Source organism: Parus major, chromosome 1A (genome assembly GCF_001522545.3).
Source record: "Parus major isolate Abel chromosome 1A, Parus_major1.1, whole genome shotgun sequence".
Taxonomy (NCBI): Eukaryota; Metazoa; Chordata; class Aves; order Passeriformes; family Paridae; genus Parus; species Parus major.
This window is the reverse complement of record NC_031773.1, coordinates 56,593,020-56,611,686: the sequence shown is the minus strand read 5'-3', so window position 1 is coordinate 56,611,686 and position 18,667 is coordinate 56,593,020. Positions and strand designations below refer to the sequence as shown.

Sequence of the window (18,667 nt, the reverse complement as noted above, 5' to 3'; positions counted from 1 at the left end):
ATTGCCAAGTATCCCCCAAACCCTTGGGATAACAGAACCCTGGTACTGCATTTTTAGTGTCAGAAAGACAGGATTTACTTTATTATCTTCCTCCTTTTTAATGAGCTGTTTTAATTAGTCATCAGCAGAGACCACTTTTAGCCAGCTGCAGATAAGTTTCACAGGTTTATTGTTTTGATCACGAAATCACCAAAACCTTAAGTTTGCTAAATTAACCCTGAAAAGCTTCAATGAACAAATCCTGAAGGCATTGGGGATCGAATATCTTGGATCTTATGGCCCTTCAAAGCCATGTTATGTTTACCCACTGATTTTGGTTTCAAGGGAAACTCCCAGTTAAGAATAATCAAAATAAGAACCAGTTGTCATGAAACTCAGCTTTCCAAAACTTTATTCAGGATAAAAAAGGATGGGAATGACCTTGGCAAACACAATAATGAAAAAAAAAATCTATGCATATTCCACAGTGATACAGACCAGCAGCAAGACCACTTCTCTCATATTTCTGCTTTTTGCTTTCCAAAAAAGAGACTAAAACTTGAAAAATTGAGTAGTATTTCAACTTTGGAGCACTGTATTAAAGAACAAGTTTCAGAAGCACACATCAAAAATTCAAGACTTGAGGCAAATATCAAATTAATAAAATTAATAACAATATTATCTAGTTGAGGTTCCTTAAATTAACTGCAGCATCTTTGAGTTTTAATTCTCGCTGAAAAATGAACCTTTTAAATACACAGTACCCATTTGTTGTATGGGCACAAAAGAAAACACAGTGAGCTATAACCTCAAGTTCCTACCCAATCTTTAAAAATTGCTATTGTACATTGACACCTGTAGCTATCTCAGCACCCAAGTACTTCATACATGACTAAATGTCCTTTCAGTCACTCTGATGTCATCACCAGAACAAAGATTTTAGTTTCCTAGATTCCTTGCAGGACACCTCCAACCTCAGCAGCATCTCTGCTGGTCAGAAGCAGAAGGTTGCAGGCAGAAGATGCCTGCTGTGTCCTAAAGACTAGGTAAAAGGCTGCTGTAAAAAAAGTATATTAAGAAAAAAATAAAAATTAAAGCTGTAGTAAACAGCTTCTAGGAAACAGTTTTAGACTCAGTGAGACACTTGAATTTGCTGTCAGTTCTGTGATTTAAGGCTGTTCCCATGCATCCTTACCAAGCAAACCCTGGGGAAATTTGCCTGATCAAGACACGGAGGTGATCGGGTGCCACTGCACCCAGAGCAGGGCTGTCTGCCAAAACCCCCCTGGCAATGAAACCTGGGCCTCCATCAGTCCAAATCCATCTCTGGGAAACAATTAACAAGAAAATCTCATCCAGTTATCACCCAGCATTTTTTTTCACTGCACAGGGCATGCAGAAGAACTGCTTTTGTACTCCCATCACACAGTACTTAGGACTAAATACAAACTTAAGAAGTTTTTTTTAAGTATCCCATACATTATCAAGCAAAAAATTCAAGGTACTTGTGGAACAGTACCCAAAGCCACCTTCTGAAATTTCTTTCATTGCCCAGGGATGAGAACTGCGACCAGATGGAAAAGTGTTTGCACTTAAGAGAGGTTATTCCAAAAGACAAAGGAAACCCATTTTTTAATCACTGCCTACCTCTCTATTTTGATTAACGAGGCAGCTGCAACACCTTCAGTCATAAATGGTTAATTGGCATCCTTCAACTCAACATGCATCTTTAAACTGATGTTGCAAAGGTTATGGGTACAAGGCAAACACTCCTGGCCCTCAGAGCTCTGTAAGGATTACAATTTGGCATAAACAAGGTGAATAATCCAACACTTTTCATTGTTTTCATAGTTCATACTGAATAAAATCCTGGGTATGCACAGTGTTAGGAAGTAGGATATTACTGCCACTTGATTACAGCACTAAGAAAAAGCATAAATGAGTGTGTGCTGCCCTGAGCAGCTGCACTGTCCTCCCTGGACATGAGCACACAACACAGAGCACGAGGCATTACCACCTCTCCACACACAGGTTTAGCACAGTTATGTGTCTTACTTGCCAGAGAGCCTGAAAATATGAAGCATTTTTAATGTAAATGTATTTTCCCATCGCTGTGCATCAGCCCCCTCTGTAACTTTGTCCTGTTCCCCATTAAATGTTTTTTTCCTTCCCTCCTACACAAGATCCCTGAATAACAGTCGTGTTTAGAAGGAGAACCTCATGTCCTTGGCATAGCCCAGTTTGTCCAGGTTGGGAATGCAAGCATACTGGATCATTGGAGGAGGTCCACACATGAGGATCAGAACATCGTTCTGAGGTGGGGGCAGGTGGTCTCTGATCATCTCTTGGTTCACAAATCCTTGGCTGTAATCCCAATCTGTTAAAAAAAAAATGAAAGCAGGGGAAGGGGAGCGATGTTAAAAGGAGGAAAAGAGAGATACAAATCACTTTAGAAAGGAGAAATCCTGCTGATGAAGTTGTTCCCAGCTGGAACACAGTGACAGTAGGTTTTACTGGGATTCAGGTTTAACCATCACATCTCCAGCTCTGGATGCAGAACAAACTTTTGCTGCTGCTAACCCAAACTTTTAGGCACTATAAGATGGACACATTTTTTTTCTCACTTTTGGTCAGATTTCATATATGACAGTGAAAGTCTGCAGGACAGTCTTGAGGAGGTCCGGGGAGGAACTTTTATCCCAAAAATAAGCTCAGTTCACAATTTCCCCAAAGAAAGAATGGCAATCAGAAATTCCAGGAGAACACTAATTACAGTGGATGACACATCAACAGACTGTGTGGGAGGGCAAGTCCCTTCCCTCAGCATACCAGAGGTGTATTCTTAGTCACAAGGAAGAAGAGACATATGGCTTTTCCTACTCTGCCCCAAACTCCCAGTGAATACAAGCGTGAATCTATCCTGATGTGGGTGGGCATGATAAGGAATGGTAAGGAAGGTAAACCATGAGGAATGACACTATTTAGCCTTCTCTTCCTCAAGCTTGTTCAGCAAGTTCAGGCAGGGATCTGTGCCTGTGAGCTACACAGTGCCTCTGGTACTGCAGCTGCCTCAGGGAGACTCCAAACACAAGAATAACATGTTATATTTATGTCTGTGGGGAAGGAGAAAAAAAGGTCACCCTCCACAGGAGGCAACGGCAAATATTCAGGTGTAGCCATGGGAAGAACACTGCACTGCCACTGGCCTGAGGTGAGCTTTGGAAACACTTCTCTGTTTACACCTGACCCTGTGTGCATCCCTGTGTGGACAATGATGCTACTGGATGCATGCAGACATTCACTAAGCAAGAAATGAATCATGAAGCTCAGAAATACACACATGACACAGCATGTCCCCTGGAAAGCACAATAATACTCAGGAGTTTCACATGAAGTGGCCCTTCAGGTCTTACTTTCAGGCGCCGTGTCCAGCGTGTACCAACACTTGAAGCGACTGGGATTCTGAGCCTGGATCTCATCGAGCTCGGAACGTAACAGGATATCCTTCTCAGTCTGCAGGACAAGAAAAACAGTGATCACACCCTTCATGTGAGTGCAGCCCTCAGATGGCCACAGAGCAGCAGCTACTGCATAGCCCTGAGAGATGGAAGAGATGATTCAACTGTTTTAAAGACTGAATAGACCAAACCCAAGTTATTTCCATGCCTCGCCTGTGGCAGAGCTAATAAAAGGCTCATAACTTTCCCAAATCCTGACCATGCAATGCATTCCCTCCACAAATAAAACAAAGCAGAACCATCACTTAATCAGGGAATCAGAAGAATAAAGCCTTTTTTAGCACTATTACATCAAAAAACTAACCATGCACAGACTGCACAGAAATATCTCCCCACCCCTTCATACTGTGCCATCCAGACAGGGAAATACCACGTTTTTCACCTTTGCCAATTTGAGTATCATGAGCACTGCCATATGGAGACTGTTTGGTTTTTAAAAAGCATGGGGAACAAACAACCAAAAGGGTATCAAGTTCTAGTTAGAACAATAAACATTACTTAGGGTATCAAGTTCAGCTCCTCCCTGATGTAGCATGACTGAAGGCCAAAGGAAAGCCTTATTTCCCCAAGAGCAGCTGCAGCCTAGGCAGGCAGGAAAAGGGTAGGGACTATAAGTGCTGCCATCACCTGCAGCCATAGTAATTTGGCACGGAGGTTGCCACCAAGTCTGTAACTGTCGGGAAAAGGAGGAATGTGCAGCAGCTACTCCAGAGAAAGTGCTGTTCCTGGATCTGCAGCTGTGGGTGCTCAAGAAAAACTCCTGCTGGCTTGGGTCAACTCAAAGTGTGCCAGCCAGAAGCACAGTAGAAGCCCATGTACACTGCTGTAAATACTTTAAAATATTTTTGAAAACTGCTTTCTATTTGCGGAGTTACTGCGTACAAGGACTCTTTAAAGCCAGGGGCTGATGTTTCCATAGGCTGTGGCTAGCAGACAGGGAAATCTTCCCCAGGCCCTCCTTCCTAGCTGCAGTGGGTTTCCCATGCTACTAAAGCAGGTACAGCCCTGTGTTGGCCATTCTGAATCATTCCTAGCAAATCCTGGCCCTCCTGCACTGATATCACTGCACTTAATGCCAAATCCAAGGGCTCCAGTCAGCAGCACAGAGCACTGGCAGGGCTCCTCAGAACAGGGAACCTCAGTACATGGATCATAGCTCCTGGGCAGAAAAACCTCAGGTTATAACTCAGGTAATCACAGAACTGCCTGGGTTGGAAGGAACCTTAAAGCCTTTACAGTTCTATCCCTCAGGTTGCTCCAAGCCCCATCCAGTATGGCCTTGGACTCTGCCAGGGATGGGGCAGCCACAGCTTCTCTGGGCAACCCATGCCAGGGCCTTACCCCTGTCACAGGGAACAATTCCTTCCTCATATCCAATCTAAACCTGCTTTCTGTCAGTGTGAAGCCATTACCCCTTGAACTGTCACTCCAGGCCCTTGTCAAGAGCCTCTCTCCATCTTTCTTGCAGGCCTAGATATGGCCTACAAATTAAATGAGCACACACTGAATATGAGAAGAAAAATAGAGAAGAGCCTAAAGAAGCTAAAAACCACAAGCATGAAGTGAAGCTCACCACAAATAATGACTTATAATCCAGACACAAATGTTCATTAGAGGGAGAACTTAAAAAGCAGAAAGATTCACAGCAGAAGAACATCAGGTGCCCAGCAGCACACCAACATTTGGTCTATCCAAGAAATCTCTCTTGCAAGGATTCCATGGATGAGAGAGCTTCCCTCTGGCCAGCATTCAGGATGCCACACCTCAAGGAGCAAGAGAAGCATGTAAAAAACTGACAGAAGGTATGGAAGTGAAAGCATACAGCCAAGAAGAATCATAGCTCTGTAACTGAGGGACCTGCTGGAGGACCACAGTTAGTTTTAGTCTCAACCAAGATGTCCTCAGACAGAAAGATTCCACAGACAAACACTGCTGCAAAGCTGGGGAGTTAAAATTGCTGAAACAGACAAATGTCCACCCCTTTCATGCTTCCACTAAGAAAGACAGCTCTGAAAGTCTGCCCAAACAATTAACAACTTTCACAAAGGAATGCAGGGCTTTAACATTCATAAACTGGATTAGAAACAGAGAAATGAGTCACAGGAAGGCAAACATTAGCAAACATTTCTGTAGTAATGCTAAACCCTCAATTTGTCACAGTGCTTTTATATGGGAGGTTTCCAACATTTTAGTTCACTTCTCCCCTCAGGGTTTGTATCTCTGTAATTTTATTTGCTGAGATATGCTGAGTCCTACTAGGTAAGTAAAACACTACAAACAGAAAAAAAGGAGAGAATTACCTGATTAGCAAACAGCAGCTGGCAAGTGGTGGGGTCATCTTTGTCCTTTATAATTGCACGAATAATCTGCAGCATTGGTGTTATCCCTGGAAGAGAGAGACAGGTCCGTGATGTGAGGATGGGGAGTAAATAAGGGACAAGTGGGAAAATGTGAGCCATATGCATCTACCAGCTGTCAGAAAGCACAGATGAATCTTTACAGGTACCTACCAGTCCCCCCTGCAATCATCCCCACGTATTTCACTGTCTTGGTAACTGGTTCAGCTTTCTTTTCTGGCCGAATATCAAACTTGCCTGAAGAGAGAAAGAGATGGTAAACACTGAAGCAAGCAGGAAACACCTCCTGTTATCCCTTTTCCACCACATCCTGCTAAATTAACTTAGTTTCAGCCCTGTCACCCCTCCCTCCCAGAGAACAGAAAAGGTGAAGATGTCCTGAACTAAAGCCATCCTGAAAGATAATTTTAAGACATGAGGTGGTAACACCAGACACTGATATGGGTTATGACTTATCCCTGACCACAGCCTACATACACTCCACCTGCATTTCAGTTTGCCCACATCCTATACCCCCAGTGACACGCACAAGCCAAGATTCTGGAAACAGCTGGACATTAAGGAATCGATCTCCTCTGTGAGTTTATTTCCCATGAGCAGATTATTTTAAGGGAAAACATAAAATATTCAGAATAGTAGTTTGTTTGTTTTTTTTTTTCTCTTTTTGAGCTGATTAGCCCATTTCAGCCAAGCACAACAGAGTCTGAAACTCCCCAAAATGTTGTGTTGTATTCACAGCTCTCTTCATCCACGATAACATGAATGCTACATACAAAGCTCTGAAAAAACACGTGTCGGAGCTCTGCTTCACACAAAACTGCCAGAAGGTTTTTGTGACTCATTTGTGGCTGCATTATACTAACATGAGGTATTTTACATTGACATAAAAGTAATGCCTACTCATAAAGTTCATTCTTACTTGGGAAATCAGCAGTGGACAGTGCAAACACCCAGTGTTTTTGTCAGTGTATGAACTATGTCTATGTAAGCATGGAAAAAACCCATCCCTTACTTGAGAACAGTGCCAATACAAAGCACTTCTATAGTAATAAGACCTTTTTCCTATACTGTTCTATCTGTATGTATCTGTTCTATCTTCCAAACCGGTCTTGCCTTTTCCTTTGTACACAAGGAGGCCACTTGGTCCTCTGAAGTCAATGGTGTCCCCTATTTTCAGGCTGTCCAAGTATTGAGACATCTTTCCCCCATCAGGAAACTTGGGATGGACACCTCTGAAGTAGACCTGTTAAAAACAAAAATGAATCAGTTCAATCTCACAGCTCAGAGAAGGCTATGTGCCATTCAAATTTTTAGGTACAAGTACTCCTCATGCAAAGAACACAATTACTCCATAAAGAAATGCAATGTCTGACTGACAAAAGATCAAAATGCCACTCCTGCCACAATTTTTGGACAAAGACCAGTGATTTCTCCACTGCAGTTCTGCAACACAGAAAATATTCAGATAACAGATAATCAACACAATTTACACCCAAGTTAAAAAGGTAGAAAAATAAAGGAAAATCCCAAACCACTGTGATTCCAAACTTCTAAGCAAAATTCTAAGAGGAAATCCAGTGCAGATATTAATATTTTAAATTCCTAACAGCTTTAAATGATAGGTAGTCTAGCTACCGAGAGGCAAAATGAAACTACATTATCACAAGAGTTAAAGTCACATTCTTACCAATTACATCAATCATTCCCACTGCCTGGATCAGTAATGATAATGATCACCACTCTCAGTGATCATGACCACCAAAAATTCCATTAGCTTCAGAGGCAGCTTTCCAGTCTTCAGTCAAGGTTAATTCCTTATTCCAGAAAGATTAAAAAGCATACAAACATCTACACAGAGGGTGGAAAATGATGCAGCATCTCATGAGACACCCTCACTAAAGAAGCGCCTGCAAAATGCCATGTGGACTGTAGGTAATGGCACATTCCTGAAGAGAAGCCAGCACACCAAATTTAACATAAGGGCACTGCAAAGGTGGCTCAGAAGCTGTCCAGCCTGAGAAGGGAGCGTGACATTCTCACCTTGACAACAAGATCCACAAAGCCCTTGTCATCATCACTGGAAACTGGAGTGTAAGGTCTCACAACCAGAGCTCCATCAATCCGTGCAGACAGGTAGATGTGCTGCCCTGTTGCAGGGAAAAAAAACCCAAAACCTAGTTTGCTTTCAAAAGATTTTTCTTTCAGTGGATGTGCTGGGCTGGTATGGACAGAAATGCAGCCTCAAAGCTCTAACTACCTTATTTTGGGGCATCACTTCTTCCTTTCTTATTTTCCTGACACTGCAACACCTTGCCAGAGTTGTTAGCCATGCAGAGATCTACCTGGAAGGACAGACAACTCCACTGCTAATTCTGTGTGTCAACCATAACTTCATACATTTACATTTACCAAAGCCTGAACAGTACCTGAGATCTTTCAAAAGATGGGATTTGTCTCTCCCATACAGACAAATAAAAGGGACACAGGAGGAGAAAACTGCCCAATGCTGTTCACACATCTTTATTCATGTATTAGTTGTAAACTGCCAGTTTAGTTAAAACTGAGTTTGTAATTGTTCTTGCTTTGACCACAGATCCCTCAGGTCTTCCAGGAGCTCTCCAGCTACCTTTGCTAAGGCTGCCTAGACACAAAGGACTTTTCTAACCCTGCCATTCCTCCAGCTTAACACGTGAATGCAGAAATCATGTTTCCAACTGTCACACATCCATCCTCTGAGCTCTCTACAACCATTTCTCTTCTCAATGTCTACATATTTTTTTTTCTGAAAAAACAAGAAAAGAACTAACTTCTATGGAAGGTTTTCCTATAGAATCCCGGCATTCTGAAGACACCCAACTGAAGATTAACCAGGAGGGGTAGGAGAGATTTTGCGTTTTGTTTATCACCATTAGGTCAATGGAACAAAGTATCTCCAACGATGGCACAGCTCCTCTGCTGGGACCAGAGGATTTTACCAGGAGCTGGTTTGCAAAGTATCATAATGACCATATTACATTAGCTCCAGAAGCAGCTGACCCTTCAGGCATGGTTAACTCCCTACTTCAGAAGGAAGTGAAGGTGAAGGAAGGCTAGGTGAAGGAAGATCTGCTGCCTGGTAACTTGGGGAATGAGCAACTATTACTCACCTGCAGTTGTACATGGATGTCATATTCCAGTAACCCTCCCAGCAAAGCCTATAGACATCCTGCTAGGGCAGACCAGGAGGGAGCTGCAGCAGGGAGCTCCTGGTCCTCCTCTAGGGCAGAAGTGGCTGCAGGCACAGACGCACAGACCCTTGGTGACCACTGCAGACTGTCAGCCTGGACAGTGGGGCTGCTGCTGGGGCCCATCTCACAAGAACTGGCAAAAAGCAGAAAAGGTGCCCCTCCCAGAGAGAAAATGTGCCTTAGGCCCTCACCTGTTAGAGCTTTACCCCACCCTGACAGGACATAAGTTGGCAGCCTCTGCATGGTGCCACATACAACCATCTCCCTCAGAATGAAGCTTTCAGTGTTTTTGGTGATATAAGGCAAATGCTGGCGCTGGACTAAACAACACCTGCCACCCAACTGCAGCTCTGCTGCTCCCAGCTGCTTTTCCATCCCCTGCAGCTTTCAGCTCTCTCTGCTTCCCAAGTCTAACTCTGCAAACCATTCCTCAATGTCCATTTTGGGTAAGCCAGGGAAAGGAGCTTTGCTTTCATGGCTACTAAAAAGATCAAAAGTGTGGGAATTCCAAGCACAGAAAGCTCTCAAGATCTTCTAAATGCAAGCTCAGACATAGACATGAACACAGGGTTTGATTTAAGACCTTGGAGAAGGCTTCCAGATTTAGAATCATAAGCAAGAATGTAAGTTTAGATAGAAAAGACATTAAGCTAAGTAGTGGGAAGTTTTAAGGTTTTAAAGTTAAGATATAGAAGTAGTTATAAAGATAATAAGAAACTTAAGGTATAACAAGTAGTCTTGTGTGTCATTATGATTGGCTAAAAAGGTCTGCACTGCAGCAAAGAAGTATAAAACAAAATAATTACCAATTGCTGTGAGAGTAGTAACATTCTTTTGTGGCTTTAGTTTAGTTTATTGGCTAATTAACCTTTAAAGGACCCTGTAACCTGTGGTCTTGTGACCACTGACTAGGAATATCTGGTGAATAAGGAAAAGACGCACTCACTCCTTCATGAGACTGTAAAAGAAGAATGATAAATCTTGCTTTGAAAAGTCTTTAAGTGGTTCCATCTCTCTCTCAAATCTCGATACAAGAGATTTTTAACACCCTAAACAAGATGGAACTTAACACCTGAAAAAGGGTTTACAACAACCACAAAGCACAGGAGCCAGGGATCAGTGCAGCAGCTTGTTAAAGCAGAAGTCCTATTAAACACAAATCACAATTAAATGCTCTTTATACAAGCAGGAGGAAACAATGGCACTAAGCTGTTATGGAAGGCACCACACCACGTGGCAGGGCCTTTGGAAACAGCTACCCCTGGATGATTCAAAAGCTCCATGAAATTCAGAAGTAAGTAGATCATCTGGTAAACCGCATGAGTTAGAAAAGTGGATGACAGTAGTGCCTCAGGGCATGGAAAGGGACTGCAGGGATTCAGCCCCACAGGAATAACACATGCTGGAAAGCTGAGACTGGAAAAGTACAAGTGAAGACCTGTGTTTGTTCCTACTCTCTCCACAGAAACAAGCTGGATGTTCACTCACATACCCTGCACTTCAGAGCCTCCAGACTACTCACAGCAAGAAAAATCTTGAAGAGCTCTCAGTAACAGCTTCAGCCACATGAGCAGTATTCCAAATTCAAAACAAGGAAAACGACCCAACAAAATCTCTTATACTATAATTAATGCAAGCAACACTTGGATCCTTCACAAGGAACATACCTAGAGGGAGACCCAGAACGTGCTCCATGGAAGGGAGAGCAAATCGAAATCTCCTTGTGTCATGACTAACTTCCTGAAAGAGGAAAATCAAAAGAAGTCAGCTCTGTTGTTGGGATTTAATGATTGTCATTTACATCTAAAACAAGACATGTCTGGCATCCTGCGAGATTAAGAATTAATGACACTTAATGATACTTGTGTGCAGATTAAGACTAAGTGCTAACTTTCCAAATATTATGGACATTTACACTGCCTTCTGTGAGAAGGCCACAAGATAAAAATTAATTAGTTCTTCAATTTTCATTTCAAGTTTAAATATGCAGCAGTTCAAGGCCAAAGTACTCTGATTTTCATCTCTCAAAATCAGATTAATTAATCATTTCAATGGAAGTAGCAACCTGGTTCCTTTTGCTACGGTAAGGTCCTTAAAAGTATTTTCCCTGTATTAACTAATTTATTGATCCATAAATGAAATTGAAAAGAGCACTGTATTTAGATATGAACAAAATTATGACAATATATGCAGTCCTGCTGGGATAATTAGTCTAATCTTTATTAAGAAAGTCACACCTTGAATAAAATTTTGGCAATAAGCAATTAAATATTATTTCTTACATAAGTTTCATGTTTGAAAAATCAGATCACATTCATGGGAACAAAAACCACAACAAAAACAAAAACCAAGAAACAGCATACAGCTTAATGCCTCATCCAGTGACTTTCTGTTTTTAAGGGTTTTGTAACCCTTATTTTGTTTGCTTAACTGTTTTTAAAGTAACCAATGGAGATCAATTTCTTCCTCACAGTTTGTCTCATCTTTCCTTACTACGGTCATACAGATGAAATTTTCTTCACAGTACCTTATTTTAAGGCAAATTCTGAAGGAGAAGGGAACTGATTGGCAGCCTCAAAAGGGCTTCTCTGTACTTATGTGTACTCAGGAGCAGTAACTGCCACTGAAAATTCCTTCAGAAAGACAACTAATGTGGACTTCACACTGCTGCTCTCACTCTGACTGCTGCTGTTTCTGTATGGAAATTTCAGCACTGTATTGAAATAATCACTGGATTTTGCCAATAATGCTGCATGCAGAAAGAAGAAAGCTCTGAAGTCCCACTTAATCATCAATTAAAGTTGAGGAGACTAAACACAAGTATTGGAAGGCCACAATGAGGTCACCCCAAAGCCTTCTCTTCTCCAGCCTGAACAATCCCAATTCCCTTAGCCTTTCCTGACCTCGTGAGAAGTAGGGAGACTATAGTAACAGTGTGGTTGCAGTGCACCTGGGAAATAAAATCAGCGATGCAGCACAGCCCAAGCCACAGGGAAGCTCTCAGTTCCCACAAACCCAGGATTCAAAATGATAGTATTTTTTTTTGTTTCCTTTGACAGAATCAGTGAAAGCCAAGCTATCAGTACACCCTCTAAACATCAAACAAAGCTCTGTTCCAGTCCAAAGTCTTCTGATAAATTTCTGAATGGCTCACAGCTTTAAAAATTCAACACTAAAAATATCCTCAGATGTGTCATTACACCTGAAAAGCCAAGATTTCTCTCTCATGCTTTTGATGGTGGGTTTATCTAAGGGAAATCCTGACTTGGCAACTTTGGTGGCTTTGGTGGCACTTCCCACAAGCTTAGTTACCAATTTCTGATGGCAAGACCCACCCCTGAAAGCATCATGACTTTCCTCCGGTATCCCATTTGAGCATGAATTTAATTTTGTACCAGGAGGTTTTACTTTTAACAGAGGGAAAGAGAAGCTGAGACAGCTCAGGTGCTGTGAGGACTGCATGACTTGAACACCTTTCTTCCTGTAACATGTTACAGTACATCAATCCAGTAACAGGAACCAGTGTCAAAATAGTTCTGACAGCTGCTGTTCAATGCCACTGACCACAAAAAAGCTGCCTGCTCTGCCTGACAGCAGGACTTGTGTCCCTTAGCCCAGCCAGTGGTGCACAGTTTGGGAATTTCTGCTGATGTGCTCCACAACATAAGACACATGTGACCAATCATTTCTAAGCAGCATTCTCCACTCTAAACTGTTTGGAAACAAGCTGCTTGCAGAACTGCAGAACTCAGTTATATCACACAAAGAGCTTTTATAAAGAAGTCCTTTCCTCAAGACAAAAGTATCCACCCTGTTGAGACATCACCCAAGCCTTCAGAAGCTGTAAGCATTTCACAACACCCATGGAAAGGTCATGCTCAGCACTGCACGTGCACCTACCTCCTTATCAATCAGCCTCAGTGCATACTTCACTTCTGGGTCCTTCAGGGTGATTGCAGGCTGGGGATTCCTGAAAAGCCTCATGAAGGTGGTGTAGATCAGCCATATTGGGTATGTCACAACCTGACGCAACTGCAGCAGCACAGAAACAGAAAGACATGTACAGAATGAGAGAGTTATTTGGGTGACAAGGAACAGGGTACCATGCCATGGCAATTTAACCACCAAAAAGAACGTATTTATTTGAGCAGGAAGAGGAAGCATTACTTAAAAAAAAAAAAAAAAATAATAATAATAATAATAATAATAAATCCCAAATACACAGATTTGCCGTATGAAGACCTGGCACCGCTCCTGTGTTGAGGCACTTGCACACCAGCACGGGGTTGCCACGCTGGCCACTGGACACAAAGTAAAGCTGTCACAGCTCCACATCCCCAAGTACCCTGATAGAGAGGCTGAATCCCCATCCCCACCAGGCACACAGACGTGTCACACATGCGTCCAAATACACACAGAATCACAGAATATCCTGAGATGGGAGGGGCCCATCAGGAGCATCCAGTCCAGCCCCGGGCCCTGCACAGGACACCCAAAAATCCCACCCTATGTCTGAGAATGTTGTCCAAATGTTCCTTGCACTCTGTCAGGCTTGGGGCTGTGAGGATTCCCTGGAGAGTTCCAGTGCCCAACCACCCTTTGGGGGAACCACCTTTCCCTGATATCTGACCTAAGCATGTGGCTGGGCACACTGACCAACACAGCCAGCCACACACAAACACCACTAATGGGCTCATCCTGTTCCCCTCTGCACCGATCATGAAGGTCCATGAGTGGGAATTCCACACACACACGTGTAGGAGGTGGATCCCCCACAAGCTGGCTTTGCCCTGGCAGTGTGCCCATTCTCCAGACTCCCCAGCTGCTGCCATCTCGACACAGAGGCCACTGTTGCACAGACCAGTTCACAGCCACCCCACGCGCTGCAGACACCCCATCATTTGAGGTCTCGCACTTGACCCCATGCTCTCTCTGGCAGCTGAGCAGGGCTTTGCCAGCCGTGCCACACTGCTGCTGGGTGCTGGCAGCATGCACACACCCTCTAGCTCCAGAGTCTGGGTGCAGGCACTGGTGCTTCCACCACCACACAAACCTGTGCCTGCAGAGCAGCACCCCTCTTCCCTGGGAAATCAGCTAAGCTGCAGAACACAGCCAAGGGACAGCTCTTCTTGTCCTTTTACCATCGTTTTCCCCACATCTGAAGCCCTATAAGACAGGAACGGATTATGCTCTGACACCACACCACCCTCTTTGCACTGGGGCAGGAGAATAAAGTGCACAACTACTTATAAAAATCCTCTTTGACTCAATACTTTATTATTCAATGCTGCAACAGAGGAGAGGAGAAAAGCATGACTATAGCAAAAAAAAAAAAAAAATTACCTCAAAGCTCTGCCTGCTTAGCTTCCACTTTCGTTTTATTTTAAAGGGACCTGAACAGTATTTTAGCATGTGACAGTCCCTCAAGGAGGCTATAAAAGCTTCCTACATTACTAATAATAAAAACATGGGACAGCATAAATTCTTTCTTAAAATGCTACTGTACAGGTTTAAAATGTATCATCATTGTGTACAGCCTGAGGACACACACCATGCTATATACACACTGTATTTTTCACTTTTATTTGGGAATACTGAAATAGCCCCATACAGGTTGTTTCAGAAGAAGCTCAAGTTTTATTCCTTAACTCTCGTAGGTCAACCAGATTACTGCAGCTCTGGGAAGAACTTTTGTTATTGAGTCAAAAAAAAGGGCAGAGGGAGGGAAGTTGTTCCAAGGTGACAGAGCAGCAATTAAACTCCTTAATGAGAAGTTAACATGCAAGTGAGGTCTGGTGGCAATAGCAAGCTGACTCTGCAGCAGGTGTTTCAAATGAGACATTAATAAGTTAAAACGGTTTCATTTCCAAATGTGGCTATCTAAACTGAACAAAAAAATAGTGCTGCTGTTGTCAGGCAATGACAAATAGTTTTAACACAGCGTAAACCTTATGGAAAATGATTTGTTATTCATGGTCAATTAATGCAAAAGTCTCATGGGATTTGGCCTGGAAAGAAACAGCACACCCAATACTTCACAAAGATATTTTAGTCCCTCACATCTGTCACCAGCTGGGCAGAAAAAAGGGGAAGAATTGAAGGCTGAATGATTACAAAAAGTCATGCTTGCTAAGAAAAGCATTCTCTGGGTTAAAAGTGGCCTATATACTCTCAACAGAGGGCGGATGAAGACATTAATGAAGGTAACTGCACAACTTCAGGCCTCCAGCAACAGAGAGCAACAGGCTGACCACAAGGCCTAGGAATCACTAAATGGGGACCTTGTGACTCATGATTTCCAGCTGCACGAATCTTTGCAAACAGACAAGGCAGAATTAGTAACTGAGCAGGAATTTTTATTAATGGAAAGAGGCCTCTGTGTGATAACAAAGAGAAAAGCCATGGAGACTGCGCTGCCAGGGTGTGGTGAGCACAGCACAGTCCAACACACAAGCTCCCAGCTTGACACCCCAGCACTGCCCTGCCCTACAAACACAAACCAAACCCTGCTTTGGCATGAGAAACCTTGTACTCTCGGCTTCAAAAACCCTGCTTTTGAAGTAATCTCAGCTAAACATTCTTCTCATCTGTTTCAGAAACCAATGAGAGGATAACGGGATTGCTTCACTTCTGCAGCTTTAGTCTCATCTCCTCTGTCCAATGCACCTTATGAACAGCTGCTCCCAAACGAACACAGTTGAATCCAGCTCCATTCTGCCCATCTTCCAAACCCACAGAAAGAAGTGTTTGAGCACAGGAGCAAAGAGCCGTAACAGGCAGCTGAGAAAAGAGGGTACTGATGCGTGGCAGAGATGACAGCGCTGCAGACCCACTGCTCAGCAAGCATGATTATAGAACCGTGAAATGGTTTGTGCTGTAAATAACTTATAGATCATCACGTTCTAACACCGAGGGCAGTGACACCTTCCCAGGTTGCTCCAAGCCCCATCCAACCTGGCATTGGACACTGCCAGGGATGGGGCAGCCAGAGCTTCTCTGGGCAACCTGTGCCAGGGCCTCAGCACCCTCACAGGGAGCAATTTCTTCCTCAGAGCCGCTCTAAACCTACGCTCCTATCGTCTGAAATTATCCCGACGGAGGAAAACACTACAAGCGTTCAGAACCCCCAGAAATAACAACAACAATAATAACAAGAGGTATCCGCGGAGCTGGGAGGGCAGAACTCCCCGGCCAGGCAGTCAGCACAGGCACCAACACCGCCTCGGGCGCCGCAGCCGCGGGACGGCGCCGGAGCCTCGCAGTGGGACCGAGCGGTGCCCGGGCGGCGGGAGGCCGCGGGAACACGCCGGGACACCCCGGGACACCGCCACGCCCCGGAGCGCTACGGGCGGAGCCGGGGTTGGGCAGGAAGGGACCCCGATCCCGGCCGCCCGCCGGCACTCACCACGCTGAGCCGTGCCCCCATCGCTGCCCCGACACACGGCGGGCACCGCCCCGGGACGTCACACACCGCGATGAACCGCGCCTGTCCCGCTCCGCCCCGTGACGTCACGCGCAGCGCTGCGCCCCGCCCCGCCCCGTCTCGTGACGTCACACATCGCGCCAAACGACACCAGTCCCGCCCCGTCGCGTGACGTCACGGTCCGCCATGGCTGCGCCGTCGTTCCGGGGGGTGTCCCCGGGTACCCCGCGCTGTGTGAGCGGGGCGCGCCCCGAGCGCCCTTCTGTGCTTTATGAACTGCCTGAATAATCACAGACTGCTTTGGGTTCGAAGGGATTTTAAAGATCATCCAGTCCCACCCCTCCTGCCAAGGGCAGGGACACCTGCCACTATCCCAGCTTGCTCCGAGCCACATCCAGCCTGGCTCTGGACACTGCCAGGGATCCAGGGGCAGCCACAGCTGTTCTGGGCACCCTGTGCCAGGGCCTCCCCGCCCTCACAGGGAACAATTTGTTGATATGCAGTCTAAAGCCACTCTGTCAGTGTGAAGCCATTCCCCCTTGTCCTGTCACTCCAGGCCCTTGTCAAGAGTCTCTCTCCATCTTTCCTGTGGGTTCCCTTCAGGCACTGGAAGCCCCCCCCCCCGCCCCAAGCTTCTCTTCTCCAGGCTGAACAATCCCAATTCCCTCAGTTTTAAGGATTCCTTAATAGCAATGTTTATCCAAAAAGCTGAGCTGTGCAATAAGGTAACGATGTTTGAGCCAGGCTCCCTTAATTTTGGTTTACACCAATGTGTGAAAATTAGTGACTAATAACCACATGTATCTTTGTGTCCAATGTGAAACACTTCAAATCTCTTTAATTAATATATCTTCAGTGATTCCTAGATAGTTTCTCCATAGAAAAGCAAGAAAGATGTATGCTTGGCAGTCCTAAAAATAAAATGATAAAAAAAGTCCTCCCTTGTCCTCTAGGCTCACACAGAGGTATTAAGCCCCCTGTGCACCCAACCAGATGTTTTATTTCAGCCTCATGGTTTGCTGAGTGTGCAGCTGGCTCATCTGGCTGTGAGTACATACCATAAGTCAATCATGATTTACTTATTCAACTTGGGAATTAGCACTGGTAAGTGAAAGAATATTAACAGACCAACCTAATGGTAAGAAGGTTGTGTCCAGCTATGCACATTTAGCTGCAGGAATGGAGTTATTTATTCCTGGTGTTTCTATGACAGGAGCATGACTGGCTCTGTAATCCTCATAGTTTTCTCTTTCAGGATGACAGCTGCTGCACCAGAAACTCCCCAGTAATCCTAGAGATTGTAACACCACTGGCTACAGAGAAGGACTCGGACTGAGAGGATGAGGCTTAGGAAAAGGGAGGTAACTGAGACAAGCACAGGGACCCTGGAGTTTGGTGGGAAGCAATCTGGCATGTGTTAAAAAAGAAAAAAGGACTTCAATATGATAGTTGTTTTCACATTTATATATTAGTTTTGCATTGATCATAAGTATTTAGATAAGGTATCATATATACCTTTATTTAGCTGTTTGTTAGTATAACGTAATCTACCAGTTTAAGTATGTGCTGCATTGCTTGTAGAAATGGTGTGATAAATGCATTACATCATAGGTCTCAGCAAAACACAAAATGTTAAAACCCTCCTGTGTAACTAAAACAATGGTGTAAGGCAGTTATGCTTGTTTCCCCCACAGCTGCTGACAAACCCCTCTAAGTGGTAACAGTGACACAAACTGGAGCACCAGGGAAGAATTATAGAACTCCTTATCAAGGAGTGTGAAACAATAGGACAGAAACACAAGAAGAAATAAAATATATGTACTTAGCTCACAGGATGTCATGCAGATAAGTCAGAGTGTAAAATCAAACAAAAGAGTTCCTGAAACATCAAGAACCTCACAGGAATATTTGAATAATGCATGAAACTCATGAATATGCATGTACTCCCTGTAATGTAGCAATATATAGATAACACTGTCTTAATCTGTGTTCTTTGGCTGTGTCGTGGTTTTAAACCAGTAACTAAAGAAATTACTTATTTCTTGTTGTGAGATATGGATTAAAACAAGAGCAAAACAGGCTTAAAACTTAAAAAGAATAAAGACAGTTTATTAACAAACTACAAGAATAAGAACACTAGAGTAAATTTTCAGAAAAACTCCT

The 18,667-nt window shown here is 43.9% G+C and overlaps 1 protein-coding gene across 1 annotated transcript; it reads right to left on the bottom strand.

The window, feature by feature from the left end:
- Nucleotides 1-373: 373 nt before the first annotated feature.
- On the bottom strand, nucleotides 374-16,605 carry LOC107205060 (NADH-cytochrome b5 reductase 3). The gene is made up of 9 exons (XM_015629184.3): nucleotides 16,487-16,605; nucleotides 12,982-13,113; nucleotides 10,749-10,821; nucleotides 7,895-8,001; nucleotides 6,968-7,097; nucleotides 6,008-6,091; nucleotides 5,798-5,883; nucleotides 3,393-3,492; nucleotides 374-2,356 (listed from the first exon to the last, which is right to left on the bottom strand). The coding sequence occupies exons 1-9, from the start codon at nucleotides 16,505-16,507 to the stop codon at nucleotides 2,184-2,186; spliced, it is 906 nt and encodes a 301-aa protein (XP_015484670.1). The 5' UTR covers nucleotides 16,508-16,605; the 3' UTR covers nucleotides 374-2,183.
- Between the last annotated feature and the right edge of the window lie 2,062 nt (nucleotides 16,606-18,667).